The 26,182-nt window shown below is 24.3% G+C and overlaps 3 protein-coding genes across 34 annotated transcripts; 1 reads left to right on the top strand and 2 right to left on the bottom strand.

Annotated features, from left to right (window-relative positions):
• Nucleotides 1–615: 615 nt before the first annotated feature.
• Nucleotides 616–6,127, bottom strand: LOC123264372 (proliferation-associated protein 2G4). Its single transcript, XM_044727645.1, has 5 exons — nucleotides 5,952–6,127; nucleotides 5,233–5,467; nucleotides 4,102–4,264; nucleotides 2,160–2,735; nucleotides 616–906 (listed from the first exon to the last, which is right to left on the bottom strand). Exons 1-5 carry the CDS (start codon nucleotides 6,034–6,036, stop codon nucleotides 799–801), a joined length of 1,167 nt encoding a protein of 388 aa, XP_044583580.1. The 5' UTR covers nucleotides 6,037–6,127; the 3' UTR covers nucleotides 616–798.
• Nucleotides 6,128–7,116: 989 nt separating this feature from the next.
• Nucleotides 7,117–8,551, bottom strand: LOC123258944 (MICOS complex subunit MIC13 homolog QIL1). Of its 2 annotated transcripts, XM_044719211.1 has the most exons (4): nucleotides 8,479–8,497; nucleotides 8,343–8,400; nucleotides 7,698–7,857; nucleotides 7,117–7,389 (listed from the first exon to the last, which is right to left on the bottom strand). In XM_044719211.1, exons 2-4 carry the CDS (start codon nucleotides 8,354–8,356, stop codon nucleotides 7,174–7,176), a joined length of 390 nt encoding a protein of 129 aa, XP_044575146.1. In that variant the 5' UTR covers nucleotides 8,357–8,400; nucleotides 8,479–8,497; the 3' UTR covers nucleotides 7,117–7,173. The 2 variants fall into 2 exon arrangements, with proteins under 2 accessions (XP_044575146.1, XP_044575139.1); XM_044719204.1 differs by having other exon boundaries at nucleotides 8,343–8,551.
• Nucleotides 8,552–8,695: 144 nt separating this feature from the next.
• On the top strand, nucleotides 8,696–24,961 carry LOC123258777 (cytoplasmic dynein 1 intermediate chain-like). 31 transcript variants are annotated; one of them, XM_044719131.1, is made up of 13 exons: nucleotides 8,696–8,876; nucleotides 9,446–9,561; nucleotides 9,631–9,727; nucleotides 9,808–9,913; nucleotides 12,798–12,931; nucleotides 14,004–14,039; nucleotides 17,171–17,191; nucleotides 18,818–18,865; nucleotides 19,987–20,139; nucleotides 21,464–21,620; nucleotides 21,699–22,071; nucleotides 22,613–22,844; nucleotides 23,953–24,961. In XM_044719131.1, the coding sequence occupies exons 2-13, from the start codon at nucleotides 9,460–9,462 to the stop codon at nucleotides 24,540–24,542; spliced, it is 2,049 nt and encodes a 682-aa protein (XP_044575066.1). In that variant the 5' UTR covers nucleotides 8,696–8,876; nucleotides 9,446–9,459; the 3' UTR covers nucleotides 24,543–24,961. The 31 variants fall into 31 exon arrangements, with proteins under 31 accessions (XP_044575066.1, XP_044575032.1, XP_044575008.1 ...); XM_044719097.1 differs by having other exon boundaries at nucleotides 19,963–20,139; XM_044719073.1 differs by having other exon boundaries at nucleotides 14,004–14,063; nucleotides 19,963–20,139.
• Nucleotides 24,962–26,182: the final 1,221 nt, after the last annotated feature.

Here is a 26,182-nt window from a genome sequence, read left to right as displayed (position 1 = left end):
ATTATGATAATCTACTTTTTTTTTTTTTTAATTGTTCATTTTTTATATCAAATAGAAATTTCATTAAAAAAAAAAAATTAAAATTAAAATGATTGACCCCACTTGTAAATATTTACCTAAAATCACTGGAAATTCAATTAATATTAATAATAATAATAATTGAAAAAAAATTATTAGCTGTTACATACACTATCCGTCTAATGACAATGATTATTACAGAGAGATCTCATTAAACACATTATTAATGAATTAAACAAACCATTAATTAATAAATTAATTATAGGCAGTAACGATACCATTGCGATAAATCGAGATACTCTGAGGTGTAATACGAAGAAAAAGAAGTAAAAATAATATATAAGTAAATAAAAAGTATAATGTTAATGATAAAAAGAGCGTAATACAAAGCAAAGTCGTTGATAGAGTTTATCTTGACACTTTCGCAAACAAAAACACGCATGCGAAATTTATTTTACAATTTATTAATTGGTGATATTTTTTTTTTTATTTAACAAGGAAGATATGTGGCAGTGCAAGAGCATTTTATGCCACAATAACAACACTCGTTGTCCATGGAGGATGATTTATTGTTATTATTTTAACTTTTGTTTTTATTTTTTTAGTTAGTATTTTATTTTGTTTTTATTTTTAGTATTTAGTTTGGACAATTGCGTGGTAGGTTCTACGAAAGCATCGCGTCTCACTCTTGACACTATGTCAGCTGGATGTAAAAGTAGGATATAAATGAGAGTGCACGATGTCAATAAGTCATGGGTGTACGATTTTATGGGATTGTTGTTAAGCCTTAGCGTCAACTTCCATGGCGACTTCACCTACTACTTGTTTTTCAGCCTTCTTTTTCTTCTTTTTTGCTGATTTTGGGTTTGCCGATGAGTTAAGAAGCATCTGTAAATAGTAATTAATATTTTTTTTAATTTCAAGATTCATATCATTCTCATCGATAGTCAATTTATGATAATAAGTATTTAAGCTGCATTCAAAAATGCTTTATCTCTAGATACATAATTAAGAAATGATCCAGTATCTTGTGAACTATCAACATTTTTAAAGATATAAGCTCACCCCGACATTACACTCATCGAGACCTTTCATTTGAGTACCCACATCAATTTTTCATATATTTTATATATTTATATATATTATATATATGTATATATGAAAAATATATCAAAATGCATGTGGGTACTCAAATAAAAGCTCTTGATGAGTGTAACATCGTGATGAGCTTATATCTTTAAAAATGTCAATAATTAAGAAATGACCTTATATCTTATCAACTATTGACATTTTTAAAGATATAAGCTCATCACGATGTTACACTCATCAAGAGCTTTTATTTGAGTACCCACATGCATTTTGATATATTTTTCATATATACATATATATGATATATATAAATATATGAAAAATTGATGTGGGTACTCAAATGAAAGATCTCGATGAGTGTAATGTCGGGGTGAGCTTATATCTTAAAAAATGTCAATAATTAAGAACTGACTTTGCTATCTTGTAAACTAATGACATTCTTGAAGATATAAGCTCATCTTTATTTTACACTCATCGAGACCTTTCGTTTGAGTACCCACATCAATTTTTCATATATTTATATATATTATATATATATGTATATATGAAAAATATATAAAAATTGTATTAGGGTACTCAAATAAAAGCTCTTGATGAGTGTAACATCGGGATGAGCTTATATCTTTAAAAACGTCAATATTTAAGAAAGTACAGTGCAATTTAACAAAATCCATTACTTAATAAAGCAAAATTTTAATTTTTAAAGTTCATAAGTCACGACAGTCACTTAGTGACTGTAAGGTTGCTAGTTTTAATTCTTGTATCAATTATTAATAATTTTTTATAGCTTCAAAAGATGGAATTTTTAAAAATAAATTTTTCTAGCCACAATTAATTTATTAAAAATTATCAAATCTTTTAATTTCAGTATCATATTTTTAAATAAACTAACTTTAAAAATTATTTTAAAAAATTCCATCAATAATTTCAAATGTTGCATCAATAAACATTAATAATTTTTTATAGCTTCAAAAGATGGAATTTTTAAAAATAAATTTTTCTAACATTAACTAAGTTATTAAAAAAATTTTAAAAATGATCAATATAATCACCTTAAGCTCTGGATCTTCTACAACACAATCAGATTGGAATGAATCAATTTCAAACGGCAATCCAGTGATTTTGTGAGGTCCAGTGGGCATCAGCAATACTGTAAACTTGAACTGCGCTACATACTCATTAGGCTTTTCGTACAAAACTTGGAACGGCTCGATCAGCTTGTGGTTGACACACTCGACGACAGCCATCTTGGCCTTCTTCTCGTCCTCGAAGGTTCGCAGGTTAAAAGGCATGAGTCCGTGCTTGTGGGTTACTTCTGAGTAGAACATACGAGAGGCTTTCAACTTCAACTGATACGTCTCCTCGGTTTTTTTGTAAATAGTAACACGGGTATCCTGCTCGCGACCCACACCCTCGCCGGTGCTTACTAGCACGTCCATCGCGTACACATCGTGGGTTTCCAGCGTGTACTTTTCGTGCTCCTTCTTTTGTGCGTCGTTCGGGTTCTGTATTATTGTTTTCTCACCGTCTATTTTGAATTGCTTGAGCTGGTGACTCAACATACCCTCTATTGGCTTACATTTGTACGCTTCACATATTTTTTCAACTGTTCCTGTTATTGCGTATGTCTAAAACCAAAAAAAATTTTTTTATTTATATATTTATTTATTTATTTATTTATTATCATTAATTTAAATTAAATTAATCAAAAGAAAAAATCAACTACAAAGTGATTAATTAATCAATTGATACTAGCAACCTTGCAGTCACTATATACATATATATATTATATATTTCAAAGATATAAGCCCATCTCGATGTTACACTTATCAAGAGCTTTCATTTGAGTACCCACATGCATTTTGATATATTTTTCATATATACATATATATAATATATATAAAATATATGAAAAATTGATGTGGGTACTCAAATGAAAGGTCTCGATGAGTATAATGTCGGGATGAGCTTATATCTTCAAAAAAATCATTAGTTGACAAGATAGTAAGGTCAGTTCTTAATTATTGATATTTTTTAAGATATAAGCTCATCCCGATGTTACACTCATCAAGAGCTTTCATTTGAGTACCCACATGCATCTTTATATATTTTTCATGTATACATATATATAATATATATAAATATATAAAATATATGAAAAATTGATGTGGGTACTCAAATGAAAGGTCTCGATGAGTATAATGTCGGGATGAGCTTATATCTTCAAAAAAATCATTAGTTGACAAGATAGTTGACAAGATAGTAAGGTCAGTTCTTAATTATTGATATTTTTTAAGATATAAGCTCATCCCGATGTTACACTCATCAAGAGCTTTCATTTGAGTACCCACATGCATTTTTATATATTTTTCATATATACATATATATAATATATATGTAAATATATAAAATATATGAAAAATTGATGTGGGTACTCAAATGAAAGGTCTCGATGAGTGTAATATCGAGATGAGCTTATATATTCAAAAATATCATTAGTTGACAAGATAGCAAGGTCAGTTCTTAATTATTGATATTTTTTAAGATATAAGCTCATCCCGATCTTCCACTCATTAAAAGCTTTCATTTGAGTACCCACATGCATTTTCATATATTTTTCATATATACATATATATGATATATATAAATATATGAAAAATTGATGTGGGTACTCAAATGAAAGGTCTCGATGAGTATAATGTCGGGATGAGCTTATATCTTCAAAAAAATCATTAGTTGACAAGATAGTAAGGTCAGTTCTTAATTATTGATATTTTTTAAGATATAAGCTCATCCGGATGTTACACTCATCAAGAGCTTTCATTTGAGTACCCACATGCATTTTTATATATTTTTCATCTATACATATATATATAATATATAAATATATAAAATATATGAAAAATTGATGTGGGTACTCAAATGAAAGGTCTCGATGAGTGTAATGTCGGGATGAGCTTATATCAATAGAGATAATTATTTAAATAAATTTACCTCAGTATCAGGTTTCAACAGTCTTAAGGCAGCTTGAGAAGCATAGTGCGCAGCTAAAGCTACATCAGCTTTCCTACCAGTTACTTTTTTCTCTGGAGAAGAACCGATAACAATAGTATGTGCGACAACAGCTATAAAACCATCAACGTGTGCACCCAGATCACTATTTATTACAAAAAAAAAAAAAATATTTATTACTTAGAGCTCAAACTTTAATTATGATACAAAAAGCAGCAGATAATTAAATAAATAAATAAATAATTAAATAATTTTTATTAGTAGCGCCAAGATTTTTGCTGGTAATAATAATTCATAATAAATTGTTCAAATTTTTTATATTGTTGTAAAAATATTGGTCATAAAATTTTTTTTAACAAAAGTTGTTCAAAATTTTATTTTAAAGAAAAAATGTCTCATAATTTTTTTTTAGGACCAATAAGAAAGCCATAATCTCGAAATTAAGATTTTTATAATTAGCAAAAGTTTGAATCATTTATATTAAAATTTTCAAATTACAGCCAAAATATTGATCTTTAAAAAAATTTTTTTTTTAGGACAAATATTTTCGCTGTAATTTAAAAAAAAAAAATAGTTATTACTAAATTTGAACTATTATGAATCTAAATTTTGTAATTCTTCATGAAGCGTGAACGAAACAATGAATTTTAATTTTAAACTATTAATATTCATTAACACATTTTTATTACATGAGTTTATCATTTTAATTTATCAAATTTATACTTTTTTTGTATTGATTTTAAGTACATTCCAAACTTAAGAAAAAAGATTTTTCCTGAGCATAAAAAATTTTGAAATTTTCTATCTTTATCATCCTTACGAGTACTTTATTATAATTTTTTTTTTTATACTTTTGTCGTTTGGCTATAATGCCTTGGCATTAAAATTAAATAACAAATAAATAAATAAATAATTACATAAAAAATATTAGCTGTTTAAAAAAATCAAAAGAAACTTTTTTTTACAAAATTAAATTTCAAACCTTCATTTCAAAAATTTTTTTATAGGACCAATATTTTCATTGTAATTAAAAAAATTTTTTAATATCTGCGACTTTTTTAATCATTTAAAATAAACTAGTCTAATTAATAATTAATAATTTTAAACACATACACTTTAACCATGTCATCATCTTTTAAAATAAGATCTGGCTCGCTGGCGATAGGTGAAAAGTGACAAATGCAATTGTTAACAGATATGCACGTTGGAAATGCGATGCCTTTCTTCAACTCTTTCTCCTTTTTGAAAACTTTACTAGTTTCTTCGAGCAACAAACTGTCAGCGTACTCACAAGTCTCCCTGACAGATGCACCGGCGACGCATTTCTCCAGGACCTGTTTCAGGACCTCTGCAAGGACAAAAAATAATTAGCTCCAAAATATACCTGTTCATTGAGTTAAAAAAAAAAAAAATAATAATAATAATATTAATGAGAAAAAAAAAAACAGATGATTTGTTGAGCCTTAGTTCTTATCAATAATTATGGAGATAAATAAAAAAAACAAGATAGCCTCAAGAAAAATAACGTGGTTATGCGCAAAAAATTCCAAATATTAATTATGAAATGTAAATATATTTTTAGATGAATTAAAATAGGCGAATAAATTGATAAAGAGTGCAAGTTGCTGAAATAAAATGAGTATTAGTGAAATAAATGAATTAGCATTAAAAAGCGGTGCACATGGTGAGCAGTGGCCGGCATTGGCATTGGCGGGCCCACATTCCATATGGCTAGTAATAAATTACTAAATAAATAAGCAGTTATAAATAATTGTAAATAATATTAATCATAGTATCCAGCAAGCTGGATGATCATTGTATCATAATCTTACGGTTAACAATTGCGCCGGCCATTTTATACTTGGTAACAACCAAGTCTTGCTCGATTGTCTTTTCGTTTTCGTCTTTGTCCGCCATTTCTTCAGCACTACTGGAAAAAAACTACTTTTTATATATACTGCTCCGATGTTTTACTGCCGACAGTCACGTGACCCAATCTACGACCACCACTAACTTCGTGATGTACCAACTTCCGACAGTACGCTCTGTTTTTTACCACGCGAACCAATAGAATTTTTAATTAAAGAGATAATATTAAATGCAATTAAATTAAAAAATAGTTAGCTGAGATTTAAAAATTTTTATGATTTTTTTTATTAAAGAATTATTAAAAAAAAATTTTTTTTTATTTTTACATTTGTTAAAAACTCCAAAAAATATAAGTGCAACTTTTTAAAAATATTTTTTTGTTATAAATTAATAAATTAAGCAAAAATTTCGGCCAACTATATTATTATTAAAACCGACGTTTTTAATTTTTTTTTTCAATAATTAAAAACAAAAAAATATTTTTTTTTTAAATTGCATTTTTTTCTATTTTTTTGTAAGTTTTTTTAATAAAAATTAAAATTTTAATATTTGTCGGCTAATTTAATTTTTATTAAATTTTTTTTAAAAATTTAATGAAAATTAAAACATTAAAAACTTTTTTTTTATTTTATACCAATTAAATAATTATAAAAAAAATTTAATTAAAAAATTCCACATATAAAATTTAATAAAAATTTTTAGAAGCATTTATTGTAATTAATTTGTTAATAAAATTTTTAAAATTGACAGCTGACGGCTAACTTCAGTTTCATTTCTAATTATCAGCCAATCAGCTGTTAGTTCCAAAAGAAGGCGCGCTTAACTATTGGCTGTCAAAAAAATTGTATAATTATTGAAAATAACCACCAGATATAATAAAATTTTTTACAAATAAAATAAATAAAATATTTATAATTTTTTGTGAAATTAATTTTAAAAAATTACATAAAAATTTCCATTTTTTTTTATAAATTTTTCTGAGTCAAAAAGCGGATGCAAGTAGCGCTTGGAGGGAATTTCGAGCTCCAAAAATTCTAACCTAATTTTCAAAATTTTTTAATTCAATAAATATGACTTAAAAGTGTCAAATTGACAGGTAAGGTATCAAGAAAATAAATTCTTGAATGATTAATTGTAATCGAGTATATTTATTTACAATAAATACTATGGGTGTATTTAATAAATTTATTTTTTCTCTTCCTTCTTAACAGTAGCGCTTGATTTCTCGGCACTTGAGCTGTCAGCTGGAGCTTGTAATGCAGGCATTGATTTTATTGATTCAATGCCATTGGAAATATGATCTGGTAAGTCGGCGATAAATCTTATGCTTGTTTTTACACCTTTATTCCACATACAACCCGTCCAGTTTGCCATCGAGTTGACACTTGGTAACTCTGGAAGCTTTTTTAATAAAAAATTAACCTTTTATCCAATTTTTAAGTTATAAAATTAAATAACAATAAAGTTAGCCGACGTTTTTAATTTTTTATTTTTTTTTATCATTAAATCACAACTAAAAAATATTTTTTAAAAATTGCACTTGTATTTTGTAAACTTGTTTACAAATGAAAATTTTTTTTTTCTTTTCTGGAGATAATTTTTTCAATAAAAAAAAAATTAGATGTCGGCTAATTTAATTTTCATTAAAATTAATAAAATTAATTGACAGGTGGTCATAATAATTAGAAATAAATTAATTTAATTTTTACCTCGTTAACTACTTCCTTGGGAATATTTTTTTTGACATAAGGCGAGACTGTGGAATAAATTCTGTTGTAAAAATTTATACTTTCATCAGAATGTCCCCATAAACCTTCTTGGATAGTCCAATAAACTATTCCTCCAGCAACACTTGATTTTACAGCAAATCTAAAAAATTATTTATTAAATAATAATGATATTAAAGTTAGCAGTCTTAATAATTTTTTAATTTTATTTAACAAACAAATTTGTTTTGAAAAATATGACATTAAAGTTAGCCGTCACTTGACAATTTTTTAATTGTATTTAACAAAAAAATTTGTTCCAAAAAATTATTTTTAAAAAATTGCATTTTTTATTTTTTTAAATTTCTACACGTCAATTTTTTAAATAATTCTTTTCTTGTTATAATTTATTTGTTAGAAAAATTATTAAATATCTACTAAATTAATTTACATTCGAAAAATTATTTTAAAAAAAATTACAATTTTAATTTCTACACGTCAATTTTTTTCCCATAATTTATTTGTTAAAAAAATTGTTAAATTTCTGCTAAATTAATTTACATTAAATAATATAATTATTATTATAATTAAATTATTCAAAATTTAGTTTTTAGGTTGGTTTAAAGTTAACAAAATAAATAAACTTACTTGATAATTCCCATGATATTTAATTGTTTACACAAATCAGCTGATAATTTTTAAAAAACTATTTTCCAAAAAAATTTATATATAATAATAATCACAGGTTAAATGAAAATTATGTAAAAGTTTAAAGAATGATAACCTGACATCTCTCTGACAAGATCCACAAAAAATATTATTTTATTGTTATTTTTTGCTTTGAATATATTTTTACCTAAAAAGTAAATAAAAAAAATTCACAATTATTTATTTATTTATTTGACAGCTATTTTATTTATTATTAAATTATTTTTAGCTAATTGGAGTATTTAAATGACACACTGGGTAAATAAAGAGTAGTTGCACTGACTAGTTTAGTAGTAAGACGCCATTGAATCGAGAACAAAAATGGAGTGTGGGTCTAATGTACAGGCGTATTGAGTTTAGGAAATTTATAAGACTTTTTAAAATTAATTTTTAGTGCCAACAAGTTGTTATTGTTTTTTTTAAGTGTCACATTGCAGTAATTAATTAATTTATTCACACTATTTTATTTGAAAGGTAATTTTTTATAAATTTACTTAAACTGGGCTTTAAATATGAGTCAACATATGAATGACATTTAAAGTACTCTTGTGAATATTAATTATTTTCATAACTAACACTCGCAATTTTTTTATTAATTTATTTGCAAACCGTTAGTTTGACATTTTTGTCATTAGTAATTTATTTTGTGGATATTTAAGATATTAAAATTAGCAGACATTTGACAGTTTAATTTTATTTGAAAAATAAGAAAATATTTTTTTTTAATTTTATTAAATTTTTTTTATCAATTTAATAATTTATTTGTACAAAAAAATCCTAAAAATTGTTTATCAATTTTAGTATCATTATTTTGTCTTTATAAATAAGACAGTTATATATATATATATATATATATATAGTTACCATTTATATATATATATATATATTACCATTTATATATATATATATATATATTACCATTTATATATATATATATATATATATATATATATATATATATATATATATATATATATATATATATATAAATGGTAAATCAATACGCGAATTTAAAAAGAATGTCTAATATGTATTTTGTTTAGGTAATATATCAAAAATGATGTCGGACCGCAAAGCCGAGTTGGAGAGAAAGAAGGCCAAGTTGCAGGCCATCAGGGAGGAAAAAGAGCGACGTCGGAGAGAAAAAGAACAGAAAGATGTATGTTAATTTTTATTTACTAATTTAAATAATTTATAAAGTTATTGTGTAATTAAATTGGGGATTAAGGTTGAGGAAGCGACGGTTCGAGCAGCTGGTACTGATAAAGACCATCGAAAGGAACTGGACGCTATGCTTTCATCATTGGGAGTCGCACCAGTGTCTGGTAATTATTTTTAATTAGTCTGATAATCAGGCTCTAGGTTCTGAAATTTGTAGACTGATGATGTTTTGTTTTTTAAATAGATGTACTATCTAGTCTCTCGAGTATGAACTCACTAGCTTCAGATCAAAGTGCCAATGCAACACCTGATGCCAGTATACAGCCATCAAGTATCACATCTCCGCAGAGGTAGTCATTTTTCCAATTATTTATTACTAGCTGACCCGGTGAACTTCGTATCACCTACAATATATTTTATTACACCTTTCGAACAGCGATTATCAATCTTTAAACTTTAATCTACTTCGATAAAGAATAAATACTGGCTGTATAAAGTGCGATTAGAATTTTGTCAAGTTCTTAAATGAAACTCGCTTCTCATTATCACCTGAGAATCAAGATCCCAAAAAATGAACACTGAATTTATGAAATTTTTTTTTGTCCATATATACAGAAGATAGACGATTAACAGTTTTAGATCTGTTGATTTCCTTAGCTGAACTTTCGGGTTTTTCAAAAATTTTATTCTTTCGAAAACATCCCTGAACTATAGCGAACAAAACAAAAAGAAAATTGTTGAAATCGGTCCAGTCGTTTTTGAGTTTTATCGAGACTAACGCACAGCTATTCATTTATATGGGTAATTCTCTGTAAGGATGTTTTTTGCTGTCCCAGGAATTTTTTTATTAGAAAAATTGTTATTTTGTTACTAAAAAAAATTTATTACGAAAGTAAAAAAGCATTTCTATTTGGAGCATTGAAAACTAAAATGGAATAAATTTTGGTTTTTTTGCTATAAATTCGTAAACCACCGAAATGTCAGTCCCCAGGGCTGTCCCAGTCCCAAAATTGAAACTTTAAGATTAAATTTTAAGTTATTCGTCAATAATATATAATTTGGTCCATAATGTTTATAAACTTAATTAGTTAACTAACAATCTTCTTCAATAAAAAGTACCGAAAGTTAATTTGTTTCATTAAATTCATTAAACCAAAGTTTGTCCCAGGCATTTTAAGATCAGTCCCCTGCCAGAAGTAGAAGCCAAAAAAGAAAAATCTAGCGTGTTATTTTACCTTTTGTAAGGTTTATAAGGATCTAACTAGCCGTAAGTTAATAACCATAGGGCTGTTAGCGCTTTATCGCCATTTTATTTAGTGTCAAAGCACCGTTTGTTCTGGAAATATGTGTCTGGGCCACTTCAAAACTCAGTCCCCTGGCAGCTATTTTTGTTTATAATTTATTTATAAAATTGGATCCATAAGTCTTAATATTATTCTAATTAATGTAAACATTCATTGAGAACTTAAAAAGTTGAATGCATTGAAATAGTTTGCTTGATTTTTCTCAATTTGATAAAAAAAATCAGTCCCCTGGCAATCAGTCCCCTGTCATGTTATATGGCAAAAGAAACACAAATACCGAACACGCAAGAATTAATTCGGCTATTTATTATAATTAAACTGATAGTTTTGTAGTCCTTGTTAATTTTTTTTTTCTAATAAAAACAAAAAAAATTTGGTCGGACAATTTTGTACAGATTTAAGACGTCCTTACAGAGAATCACCCATATATATATATATATATATATATATATATATAGATTTATTCATAAACAACCAAACCCAACAGCAATAGCCATTAACAGGGCTAATAATATTTACAAAGTAATTATTCTTAAAATTATTTTCGTAATGACAAGATAACTGAAAAAAAAAAAAAAAATTAAATAACATATTCGGATTGCATCAATCTCTTTATAATTACTCGAGTAGGTAAACATAAAAATAAAAATAACAAAAAAAAAAAGTAACAAATTTGTAAGAAGAAAATTTGAGTAATTGTAGACATAATTTAACTTAATTTAATTATGATAATTTAATTAAAGTTAAATAATATTCTTTACCTTAATTTAACTGTTATAATTAATATAAATTATTAGCAATTAATTAATGATACTGAAATTGAGACATCTGATTAATTTTAGAAATTTTTTAACTAATAAATTATAGTAAGAAAAATTTATATAAAAATTTCTATCTTTAGAAGCTATAAAAAATTATTGATTATTGATGCAATAATTAGAATTATTAATCCAATGTTTTAAAAATAATTTTCTGAAGCTAATTTATTTTTCCAGAAATATTTAAAAATATAATAGTAAAATTGAGACATTTGATAATTTTTAGAATTTTTTTTAATACTTTAATTAATTATTGAAAAATTTATTTACAAAATTCCATCTTTAGAAGCTCTAAAAAATTACTAATGATTATTGATGCAATAATTACAATTATTAATCCAATTTTTGAAACATAATTTTCTAAGTTTAGTTTATTGTTAAAAAATAATTTAAAAATCACATCGCAGCGGTAGTGATTTTCATAATTATTTATTATTAATGTAACTAAAATAAATTATTAATAATTAATTAATAATATTGAAATTAAGACATCTGATTAATTTTAGAAATTTTTTTAACTAATAAATTATAGCAAAAAAAATTTATTTTAAAAACTCCATTTTTAGAAGCTCTAAAAAATTATAAATGCAATTTTTTAAGTCTAGTTTATTATTAAAAAAATTTTTTTAAATGACATTTCCGCAGAGGTAGTCATTTTTATAATTATTATTATTGTAACCAATATAAATTATTACTAATTAACCAATGACACTAAAATTGAGACATCTGATTAATTTTAGAAATTTTTTAACTAATAAATTATAGCAAGAAAAATTTATTTTCAAAATTCCATCTTTAGAAGCTCTTAAAAATTATAATTGCAATTTTTTAAAAATAATTTTCTAAGGCTAGTTTATTATAAAAAAAAAAAACTAAAAAAAATTGTCAATTGCCAATGTTAATGATGGCATTAAAATTAGCAGTCACTTGATAATTTTTAAATTTTATTTAATAAATAAATCTTTTCTAAAAAATTATTTAAAAAAAATAGCATTTACAATTTTTTAAAATTTCTACATGTCAATTTTTTTTGCTATAATTTATTTGTTAAAAAAATTATTAATTATTTGCTAAAAAAATTATCAATTATTTAATCTAATAAATTTCTTCAGTGGGTCATCAAAGAAGAGATCTAACCGCGAATTGACAGTAGTGTCAGTAGCCCACACAAACATTCCACCAAAAGAGCCAGTAGTTTACAGCAAACAAACCCAGACAGCTCAAACGACACAGACCTCCCACGACGGTGAGTTTTATTTTTATTCCTATCAATCATCATCATATAATTATCAAATAATAATTAATTCAATGATAAAAATATTCTCAAATAATATACAATGAATCCTTCACTGTATGCACTTTCCTGAACTAAAAAATAATCCAAGGAACTAAAATAATTATCATAAAAATTACCAACTGTCTGGACACCGATTGCTAGACTTATTATTTATCTTACTTTTTATATAAAATTATTATTTTTAATTTTAATACTCGGCGAGGAAACTTACATATTCACTTACAATAATCAACCGTCGTAATGCTCTTCGTAACACAATTAAATCTAGCAGCACATCTAATCTTAATAAAAAAACTAGATCAACTTCACACAGTCTAGTCTCACTTAAAATAAATCATCTAATAAAATAAATTAATTAAATATTAATTTTAACAATTCGAGTATCATAATCACATCAATCACATTGTTTATGTTAATTAATTTCATTATTACATCTCACTTCTCAAGTCATAATACCTCATCAATCATTTGTTTGTTTGTTATCATGATTATTTTTTTTTATAATTTATTTTATTTTCTTTATTTTCTTTATTTATAAAAAAAAAACTAACAATTAGATTTTTATTTTTATTTAAATTTTTACGGGATATAAAAAAATTCCAGCTAAAATTATTAAATTAATAATTTTAACTGGAATTAAATATAATTAATAAAATCTAATATGGTGGCGGATAATTAGTAAAAAAAATGATTTAAAAAAAAATTCCTGGCCGTTTAATTGATTTTACCGCAAAATTAGTCGAAATTAATTAATTTATTTTATAATTTAATTAAAATTTTAATTTTTTTCTTTTTAAATTTAATCTTTTGTTTATTTTTGTTGATCATTAATCTTTAATATTGAGTTTAAATCGACTGATCTTGCGGTTTTATCTATCACGCGTGTATACAACTCTGGTGTGTATACAAATTGGTGAAAAAACAACTGGGTGTTGGACACAAGGACTGTCCGCCTCCTCTTCCGCAAACACCATCTACTCCTACTGTACAACAACGTCACCAACTCACTCTTGCTCCGCAGGATACTTTGAGACTGACTGGTGGCGTCCCAGGAAAGGTGGGTCTGCACCAAACTACCTATGTATGTTTTGTCTACTTTTATTCTTCCTCCCATTACTTGTAATTACCTAGTATTTTTTATTTAGCTCTGGTTTAAGCTTGCGGGGTGTGGACCAATTTATTTTGTTAAAACCTTCTTTCTTGATTCTTACAATATTAATTATTAATTATTTTAACTTGGATTTTTGCCTTAATTTTAAAATAATTAATGGTGTCAAATTTTTTATATTAAAGCGGAAATATTGGTGTATAAAAAAATTTTTAGATAAAATTAGATTTTATAAAAATAATGTCTTATAATTTTTTTTTAAGACCAATAAAAAAGCTGTAATTTCAAAATTAAGATTTTTATAATTAGTAAAATTTGAATAATTAATTATTAAACTCAATTTTGATATTAAGGAGAAAATATTGGTCGTATAAAAAAATTTTTTAAAGAAAAGTTCAAAATTTAATTTTATAAAAAAAATGTCTTATAATTTTTTCTTAGGATCAATTAGAAAGCCGTAGTTTCAAAATTAAGATTTTTATAATTAGTAAAATTTGAATAATTAATTATTAAACTCAATTTTGATATTAAGGAGAAAATATTGGTCGTATAAAAAAATTTTTTAAATAAAAGTTCAAAATTTAATTTTATAAAAAAAATGTCTTATGATTTTTTTTTAGGACCAATAAGGAAGTCGTAATTTCAAAATTAATTTTTTTATAATTATATAAAATTTAAATCATTAATTATGAAACTTAATTTTTAAATTACGGTGAAAATATTGATTGTATAAAAAAATCATGAGATGTTTTTTTTAGAAAATTTAATTTTCTACTTTTGTTTAAAATTTTTTTCATAAAACCAATAATTTTACCATTAATTGTAAAAATTTTAGCAAAAATCTTCAAATATAATAATCGCCTTCTATCGCTTCTTCTAAAATTATTAACATTAAAGTTAGCTGACAAAAATTAATTTTAAAGATTTTTCTAACAAATCTACAATAAAAAAAAGTGCTTTAAAAAAATTTCCACTCACAATTTTGTTTTAATTTTCATATGTGGAATTGAAAAAATTTTCTTACTAAATTAAAATGTCAGTTAACTTAAAATTGCTAATTTTTCTCCACACCCTGTTAAATAATAAATAACCGCGACATTAACAAAACAGTGTTAAAAAATCGCACGCATCATTTTAAGCGCTTGCACAAGTTAATGCTTAATTTGCGCTTATCGCATTAAATTAAAAAAAAGTATTTTAATTACTATTACTAACTTTATTAACAATAAATTAATAACAATAGATTATCCAATGTGTTGCGTGGCTGGAGACAAATTACCTGGCTCGGGTTCCTCAACAAACTCCTCACGGTTTTTCTGTTCATCTTCTAACAGTTCATTAATAAATTTATTTAATAAAAAAAAATTGCAACAAGCGTGTTAAAAATAAATTAACAAATGATAGTGAATCTGTCGAAGAAACTTAGGGGGGTGGTCATAAGTGTGACAAGGCATGTGTCATTGCTTTGAATATTTAAAATAAAAATATCGGTCGCTGAGAAGAGCAATAGTAGTTCTGGGCTCCGTCCGTGCAGCAATATTTTATTTAATTATTTAAAAATTAATGCACGTTTTTAAATTTTAATTTACTGGTAGTTTAATTTTTAATTTAATTTTATAGTATGAATATGTATGTTTCCTCTTATCTGGTAATGTCATCAATCACACACTGAAACATACAACACCTAACTACATTCAGCGTATGTTTTTTTATTTTTATTATTTAATAAAAGAGCGTCAAAATTTTTAATTAATTTTTGGTAAATATTTACAAGTGGGGTCTTTAATTTTTATTTTTTTTAATGAAATTTATATTTGATACTTGATATATTTTTTTTGAAAAATATATAAAAAAATTAACAATTCAAAAAAAAAAGCTGATCACAATTTTAAAAAATTTTCAAAAAAATTTATAAATTTTTTAGAAAATTGTGATATTCATTTTTTTTAAGTACTCGTTTTTTTATGTACTTTAAAAAAAAATATATATATAAAAAAAAAGATAAAATAGAAATTTTATCCAAAAACATAAAAGCCAAAATTTTTTCCAACATTTGAAGGCAAAAAAATTATCAAAATCTTTCTTATTTTTTTTCACGACATTTTTTACTATAAATGCACTGTAAAAAAAAGTATAATATAAAATAAATTGAAAATGTTAATTTTTCACCTAGATATGGCCAAAAATAGGCTTGACTGCACTTGTAAATAATTACTTTATTGGTAAATATTTATAAGTAGGGTCAACTATTTTAATTTTCATTTTTTTAACCGAAATTTTTATTTGATTTTATTGATGTATTTTTTGTTTAAATACATAAAAAAAATGAACAATTAAAAAAAAATTTGATCATCACAATTTTAACAAATTTTCAAAAAAATTTATAAATTTTTTAGAAAATTGTTATAGGGTAGAAGTATCGCTTTTGGCCAGTTGACATTTGAATTAATTTATAAAAAATTACAATATTATAACCATATTTTTGTTGAGTTTTAAAAAATTTATATTAAAATAAATTAAGTGTTGTAATAGTTTATTAATATAAATTCATTTCTATCGTGAATTTGAACAATAAACGGTACTTCTACCATATTTAACTTTGTTTTTTTTTATTGTTCATTTTTTCATGTAATTTTCAAAAAAAATATATCAAAAAAAGATAAAATAGAAATTTTGCCCAAAAACATGAGAGCCAAAATTTTTTCCAATTTTTTAAGGCAAAAAAACTATCAAAATCTTTATTTTTTTTTTCACGACATTTTTTATCATAAATTAAAAAAAAAATTAACTAATTAGTTCAACTAATTAATTAAATTAAATAAAAAAAAAAAATTTTTTTTAATTTTAAAAAACAAGCAGGATACAAAATTTTTTACCTAATTATGGCCCAAAATGAGTTTGACCCACTTGTAAATAATTACCTAATTTTTTTGACGATCCGAAATCATGCCCTGAGTGTAGGGAGGTCTTTCATAGTCCATTTGATGAATTAATTTAATTATTACATAACTATAATTAAAAAACAAAATTAAGAAGAAATAGAATTCATAAGTAACTATTTTTTTCCCTCCCCTCCTCAGCTCATGCATTCGACTATTACGGTAAGTTATGATTTCACTTGGTTTTTATCGAGTTAGATGCAGTTTAGCTCCACAGGCGTAGAAATAATAATTCATTATAATTATTATTGAAATAATTAATTAAATTTTTAAATAAAAACGCGTACATATATCATACTCTCCACCCGGTAAAAAGTCTTCTTAAAAAGAAACTCGGCTACTCTTTTGCTCTTCTTTTCTTCCCGGTATCGTCGGGGCACGTGGGGTCTATCGCACGACTTAAATTATTATTATAATCAATGGTGAATCTAAATGATGCATGGTTAATTATTCTTCAGCAGACGATAATGATAATGATTGAAAGAAGAAATGATTAAACGATGCGAGTAAAATTCTTGTCACAACTTAACGCACCTTCCAGAGTTTGCGGAAGATATTCACGGTCATGTCCATCAAGTAAACCTAAAACTAATTTTGTAAATTAATATTCATGCTGTAAATTATTTTATTTAATTACTAATTGATAAATTATAGATCACTAATAAGACTAACCTGTAAATTTAGTAATAGGAAAAAAAGGTGCGACTATACTAGTGCTTGGGAGTAACTCGAGGTTTGAAGAGGTATTCTGACTAAAGAGAATTAATTCTCGATAGAAAAAGAAAACAGTTTTAGTTGATTAATTTTTTTTTGTCTTGATAGAAAAAGGTTTACGCTAGAGCTTGTCAGGGCAATGTAATGCATGCTAATTAGAATTACACAACACCCAACTTTTAATTGTTCCATTCTTAACGATTGTTTATTGGAATAAATTTTTTTTATTTTTTTTAACACTGAAAATAGCTTGCAAAAAATTGGCTTTTGTTAAAGAAAAAGTAGAATTTTTTTAAAGAAGAAATGAATAAATTTTTTTTTTATTTTATTTTACACTGAAAATAATTTGCAAAAAAAATTTCAGTCAAAGAAATAGAATTTTTTTTAAAGAAGATATAGAAAAAATTTTTTTTAAAGAAGAAATGAATAATTTTTTTCATTATTCAATTTAATACTTAAAATTGATTAAAAAATTTAAAAAAAAATTCATTCAAAGAAATATAATTTTTTTAAAAAAGAAATAAAATTTTTGTTATTTAATTTAACACTTAAAATAATTAAAAAAAAAATTGCAGTCAAAGAAGAAATAGAAAATTTTTTTTTTAAGAAATAAATTTTTTTTTTTTAATTTAACACTTAAAATAATTAAAAAAAAAATTGCAGTCAAAGAAGAAATAGAATTTTTTTAAAAAATAAATAGAAAATTTTTTTATTAAGAAGAAAAAAATAAATTTCTTTTACTATTTAATTTAACACTTAAAATAATTTTAAAAAAATTTTCAGTCAAAGAAGAAATAGAATTTTTTTAAAGAAGAAATATAAAATTTTTTTTATCTAATTTAACACTGAAAATGATTTGCAAAAAAATTTCAGTCAAATAAATTTTTTCAAAGAAGAAATAAAAAATTATTTTTAAAAGAAGAAATAAATAAATTAAAAGCTACTTTCAATGTTATTTAACAAAAACTCTTTAATAAAATAAAAATAATTTATTAATTGACAATCGTGAAGAATAAAGCGGAGCAAATAGATGAGATACAAAATTGATTGACATTTTCTTTTCCCTCCTTCAAGACGAGTACAATCTAAATCCTGGTTTAGAGTGGGAGGACGAATTCACAGGTAGGTGATCTCTACTCAGGTGAATCGATTTATTAATTGTGTCACGAGCATCTCGAGCTTCACTTATCACTTAATTCACTCAAGAGCCTGTACAATAGTCTTCTTTATAATTATCATAGTCATTATTGATTTTTTCTTCATATTTAAAGTAATTAATGTAAAAATTTCCCATCGCACTTGAATGAGACTTCCAGGCTCATAATCACGAATGCTCGTTTTTAAAAATATTGCTTGTAAAGTAAAGCGGTTGTATATAAAATATTTTTATTATTTAAGTAATTAATGCCATGCGTATTTATCATTTTATTATTTATATATTTATAAAGCACAAAATTTTTTACGCTGGCCCATTCGACTACCTGTGAATTTCTCGAGGTGCACGATATTTTAGAATTCCATTAAATTAAATAGAAATTAATAGAAGATATAAACCCGCATGATTTTATAAATCTTACTCGTAGTTATTATTTTTATTTTTATTCTATACAATTATTATTATTATTTTTATTTCTTCTTAAGTGCATGATACTCGGGAAGTTGCGTTATTTATATTTTTGGTTTGTTTTTCCAATTCCTTTTTTTTTATTTTAAATATTTTTTTAATCATTATTATTTTCCTTCTATTCACTACTCGTCATTCATCAGTCATACACATTACGCCATTTGCTCGTAATTAATTTTTATTTTATTTTTTTTAATTAATAAATAAATAAATAAATGCATGACAGAAGGAAGGGTGGAGAGAAACGGATGATAATTTATTTTTATTCAAAAAAAAATAAAATAAAATAATGAAAAAAAAAATTACCGTCACTCTCTGCGATTTTTTATTTTTATAGGCATGCTTTTCGCGTTTGGTTTTTTATTTGTCAGCATGCGCGTCGAGCTTTTAAATCGCTTTATAAAGTTTGAATGTTTTTTTAAAAAATTTTTTTTATTATTATTATACTTGAAGTTTAGAGTAAAGATGTAAAAGCTAAAGTAAAAGTTAGAGATTTTGAATAAAATGAATAAAGTAAATTAGAAGTTAAATATCGGTAGTCGATAGTTAGAGTAGAGTTAGGGACGCTTGTCCAGGAGTAGCTTATTCACCACAGTTTTAACATATGATGATGGCCAAGCCGAGGATGAGGAGAACAGCCTTCCGCATATCGATGGCTTTCAAAGTAAACTACCACCGGGAATCCTGCCTCATGGTCTGCCGCAAGTCAAGGAAGTTCTTCCAGCGGTGACTCAGGATGAACAGCAAAAAGAACCGGAGAAACCTAAAGAGAGTAATTATTTTTTTTATTTTTATTTATATACTAAGAGACAAAGTTTATTTTGTAAAAAAATGAGAAATTTTGTAATAAGAAATTTTTAATAAATTTATTTCTTATTAGATAACTAAAATTTTGCTTTCTTAAATAATGACTTTTGTTAAATTGAATTGTACATTCTTAACTATTGACATTTTTTAAGATATAAGGTCATTCTGATGTTACACTCATCAAGAGCTTTTATTTGAGTACCCACATGCATTTTGATATATTTTTCATATATACATATATATAATATATATAAATATATAAAATATATGAAAAATTGATGTGGGTACTCAAATGAAAGGTCTTGATGAGGCTAATATCGAGATGAGCTTATATATTTAAAAATGTCAGTAGTTGACAAGATACAAGGTAATTTCTTAATTATTGACATTTTTTAAGATATAAGCTCATCTTGATGTTACAATCATCAAGAGCTTTCATTTGAGTACCCACATGCATTTTGATATATTTTTCATATATACATATATGTAATATATATAAATATATAAAATATATGAAAAATTGATGTGGGTACTCAAATGAAAGGTCTCGATGAGTGTAAAATAAAGATGAGCTTATATCTTTAAAAATGTCAGTAGTTGACAAGATACAAGGTAATTTCTTAATTATTGACATTTTTTAAGATATAAGCTCATCTTGATGTTACAATCATCAAGAGCTTTCATTTGAGTACCCACATGCATTTTCATATATACATATATGTAATATATATAAAATATATGAAAAATTGATGTGGGTACTCAAATGAAAGGTCTTGATGAGGCAAATATCGAGATGAGCTTATATATTTAAAAATGTCAGTAGTTGACAAGATACAAGGTAATTTCTTAATTATTGACATTTTTTGAGATATAAGCTCATCTTGATGTTACACTCATCAAGAGCTTTCATTTGAGTACCCACATGCATTTTGGTATATTTTTCATATATACATATATATAATATATATAAATATATGAAATATATGAAAAATTGATGTGGGTGTTCAAATGAAAGGTCTTGATAAGTGTAACATAGGGATGAGCTTATATCTTTAAAAATGTCAATAATTCACGAGATATTAGGTCATTTCTTAATTATGTACGATATTAAATTTAACCATAAAAACCAATTTTATTATATAAACACACTGGCCAAAAAATTTTGCTTATTCTCTTAATAATATGAATTAAAATTTTGCTCATTTTTTTTTCCAAAAAAATTTTTTCTCAGTGTAATAATTTTTGAAATAATAATAATAATCTTACCTATAATAATTATTTATTTTTAGTTCGTGAACTGAGTGAAGAAGAAAAACAAATGATAATTCTATCAGAAGACTTCCAACGTTTTCTTGATAAAACAAGCCGATTGGTTGAACGAGCACTTGCTGAGTCTGTTGATATTTACACTGATTATACTGGCACTCTAGATGGTGAAGATGGAATGTAAGTTTTATTTTACTAAATTTTTTAAAATAGTTTTAATAAAAACAAAGTTAAAATTAATCTGAGATAAAATTATAGGGACGAAAAAAGTCATCAGCGTTTGTGGTTGAACCGTTCATTTTTCTGCGACCGTTGGTCACGAAACCGTTGTGTCACTTCGATGGACTGGTCTCCGCAGTTTCCTGAATTGCTTGTAGCTTCTTACAACAGCAATGAAGACGCACCGAATGATCCCGATGGTATATGTCTTGTGTGGAACACTAAATTCAAGAAAACAACTCCAGAGTTTATCTTTCACTGTCAGTCAGCGGTGATGTCTACTACCTTTGCGAGATTCCATCCTAATTTGATTCTCGGTGGTACTTATGCAGGACAAATTGTCCTTTGGGACAACAGAGTCCAGAAACGTACTCCTATTCAACGGACACCACTTTCTGCTAGCGCTCATACTGTAATTAAAGTTTTTTTTTAATTAATTTAATAATCATATAATTAAAAATAATTTTCAATTCAATTTTTAATAATTTTTTATTCAATTTTCATTAATTCTTAATTAATAATTTTTTATATCAATTTTCAATTTTTTTTATTAATTTCCATTTGATAATGTTTTTTATTAATTTTTGATAATTCAATTTTTATTAATTTTTAAGTAACAATTTTTTTTATTGACTTTTTATTAATTCTTAATTAATAATTTTTTTTCTTAATTTTCAATTTATAATGTTTTTTATTAATTTTCAATTAATAATATTTTTTATTAATTTTTGATAATTCAATTTTTATTAATTCTTAATTAATAATTTTTTTTTTTTTAATTTTCAATTAACAATTTTTTATATTTATGTTCTTATTGATTTTTGATTAATCATTTTTTTAATTAATTTTTACTTAACCACGTTTTAAAATTTTTAATTAATTACTTATTTTTAATTTTTAATTATTAAATTTTAACAAATTTTTAATAAATAAATTTTTATTAAATTTTACAGCATCCAGTTTATTGTTTAAACGTTGTCGGCACCCAAAACGCGCACAATTTAATAAGTATTTCAACAGACGGTAAAATGTGCTCTTGGAGTCTGGATATGTTATCAATGCCGCAAGAATCATTAGATCTTCAAGCAAAACAATCAAAGCCAATTGCTGTAACAAGCTTAGCTTTTCCTCACGGCGATGTAAACAATTTCGTTATTGGAAGCGAAGACGGTACCGTTTATTCAGGTTAGTAAAAAAAAAAAAAAAAAAAAAAAACATCACTTTAATCACTTACCAATTAACAATAAAAAAATAATTACCATCATTAAAACAATTCATCAAATTAAACAAATTAATTGTTAATTAATTTTTTAAATAGCTAATTATTTGTTAATTAAATTTATAATTGTTAATTGTCAATTAATAATTATTAATTAAAAATTAATAATTAATAAAATTAATAATTATTAATTTTTAATTAATAATTATTAGTTAAAAATTAATAATTATTAATTAAAAATTAATAATTATTAATTAAAAATTAATGATTATTAATTAAAAATTAATAATTAATAAAATTAATAATTATTAATTGTCAATTAATAATTAATAAAATTAATAATTATTAATTGTCAATTGATATTTAATAAAATTAATAATTATTAATTGTCAATTAATAATTAATAAAATTAATAATTATTAATTAAAAATTATTAATTATTAATTAAAAATTAATAATTATTAATTAAAAATTAATAATTAATAAAATTAATAATTAATAAAATTAATAATTAATAAAATTAATAATTAAAAATTAATTTTTAATTAATAATTTTTAATTAATAATTATTAATTAAAAATTAATAATTAATAAAATTAATAATTAATAAAATTAATAATTAATAAAATTAATAATTAATAAAATTAATAATTATTAATTAAAAATTAATAATTAATAATTATTAATTAAAAATTAATAATTAATAAAATTAATAATTATTAATTTTTAATTAATAATTATTAGTTAAAAATTAATAATTATTAATTAAAAATTAATAATTATTAATTAAAAATTAATAATTAATAAAATTAATAATTAATAAAATTAATAATTAATAAAATTAATAATTAAAAATTAATTTTTAATTAATAAAATTAATAATTAATAAAATTAATAATTAATAAAATTAATAATTAAAAATTAATTTTTAATTAATAATTTTTAATTAATAATTATTAATTAAAAATTAATAATTAATAAAATTAATAATTATTAATTGTCAATTAATAATTATTAATTAAAAATTAATAATTAGTAAAATTAATAATTATTAATTAAAAATTAATTATTCAGCTTGTCGTCACGGAATCAGAGCTGGAGTAACAGAAACATACGAAGGTCACCAAGGCCCAGTAACAGGAGTGAGCGCTCATGCGGTCCAAGGAGGTATTGACTTCTCACACCTGTTCCTCACCTCGTCCATAGACTGGACAATAAAATTATGGAGTTTAAAAGAAAACAAGCCTCTGTACTCATTCGAGCACAACGGCGACTATGTCTACGACGTCGCTTGGTCCCCGACTCACCCCGCGCTCTTCGCCGCGGTCGACGACTCTGGCAGACTGGACTTATGGAATCTCAATCAAGACACCGAAGTTCCCACAGCGAGTGTCGTCGTCGACGGATGTCCGGCGTTGAACCGCGTATCTTGGACTCCCAGCGGCTTACACGTCACCGTTGGTGACGACTCTGGTAAAATTTGGGTGTACGACGTCGCCGAGAACTTGGCTCATCCTCGAGGCGACGAGTGGAACAAGTTCCTGTACACTCAGCAAGATTTGAAGAACAACAAAGCTGACGACGAACTAGATAAATTAAATTTAAACTCTGGACCCTCTAGTTTAACTTCTTTATCGTCTATGTCGTCAGTTCCCATTAGATAAGTCCAGTCATAAAATAAATAAATAAAATAATGTTTTAATTACTAGTTATTATTATTGCAGTCAAATTAAAAATAATATTGATTATTAATTTAATGTGTTAGCTTAATATAATATTCTAAGTGCTGTCGCTAATTTGTTTTTTAAATTAAATTTTAAAATTTAACTTTGTAGACTTAATCTACAAACTATATCAAGTAATTAATTAATCTATTCTTGTGTAAATATTAATTATTTTATTGACGTTAATTTCTTTTTTTACTTCTATTTCACTGCTAATAATCAACATATGTAAAATTTATTTTATATTTATAAAAAAAAATAATTATTGTTCTTTTAAATAAAAAGTTCGGGTGTATCAGATGAACTTGAAAAGTACCATAAAATAAAATAAAATAAAATGCCTACGCAGTGAAACCAAATATTTAATTATAATTTATCAAGATAGTAGAGTAGTCACCTTTATTATTTATTATTTAGAGACTCGAGACACCATAAATAGAGTGTCAAGGAAAACAAACACAGAAAAACGTGTAAACTTAAACAATATAAGAAAACTGAAGGTTTTTCCGTCATTGAATTTAATATGTGCGATTGAAGGAGAAATTTATTATGCTCCATAAGTTACACATAATACCGTAAAAAATAGATGGATAGATAGATAAACAATTTTATTTTACTCTAGAACCTAAGCTTCCTCAAAGCCATCAGTATTTAAGGGTAATTTTTTACAAGTGGGGTTTACCATTTTAATTTTCATTTTTTTGAACAAAATTTTTTTTTGAAAATTTTGGATATTTTTTTTTAAATACATAAAAAAATGGACTATTAAAAAAAAAGTTGATTATCACAACTTTAACAAATTTTTTAGAAAATTGTGATTTTCAACTTTTTTTTTAAATTGTTTATTTTTTTATGTACTTTTCAAAAAAAAAAAAAAAATATCAAAAACTTGAAAAGAAAAAAAAAAATATAAATTTTATCATTAAAATCAAGCTAGCCGACATCTAAAATTTTTTAGAATTTTTTCTTATTGAAAAAATTATTACAAAAAAATTTTTTTAAAATTTAATTTGTAAAAAACTTGAAAAACTTTTTATGAAATTTTTTTGTTCTAATTTAACTATTAAAAAAAAATTAAAAATGTCGGCTAACTTTAGTATTATAATTTTATCCAAAAACATGAGAACCAAAATTTTTTCTATCACATTTTTTATCATAAATGTGCCTTTAAAAACAAGAAGAGTAAAAAAAATTAAAAAATGTTAATTTTTCACCTAGATATGGCCAAAAATAGAATGGACCCCGATTGTAAATAATTACTTATATTTTTTATAAATATTAGATAATTTTATTGACAATATATTTACCAATAGCTTGACAGATATTTATCATCTTCACCAGTACAGACTATCCAGAGTATGAAAATGAAATCTGGATTACGAGCTCCAATAACTTGAGCATCCGCTTTATAGTAGACCAGACAGGTTTATAATCCATGGGTCGAAGACCCGCGGGTTATTTCAACCCTCGATGAACCCCTATCTAGTGCTAGTACTGGGGTGCAATGAACGTTCAATTTACTGGGACAATGGTCGAGGATAGACTTAACTTATTGTAATTGCATTTAAAGTCTAGACTAT

The sequence above is a fragment of the Cotesia glomerata genome, linkage group LG1 (assembly GCF_020080835.1).
Source record: "Cotesia glomerata isolate CgM1 linkage group LG1, MPM_Cglom_v2.3, whole genome shotgun sequence".
Classification (NCBI taxonomy): domain Eukaryota; kingdom Metazoa; phylum Arthropoda; class Insecta; order Hymenoptera; family Braconidae; genus Cotesia; species Cotesia glomerata.
Note: the sequence above shows the minus strand (reverse complement) of the source record. Positions and strands in the feature narration are given on the sequence as shown.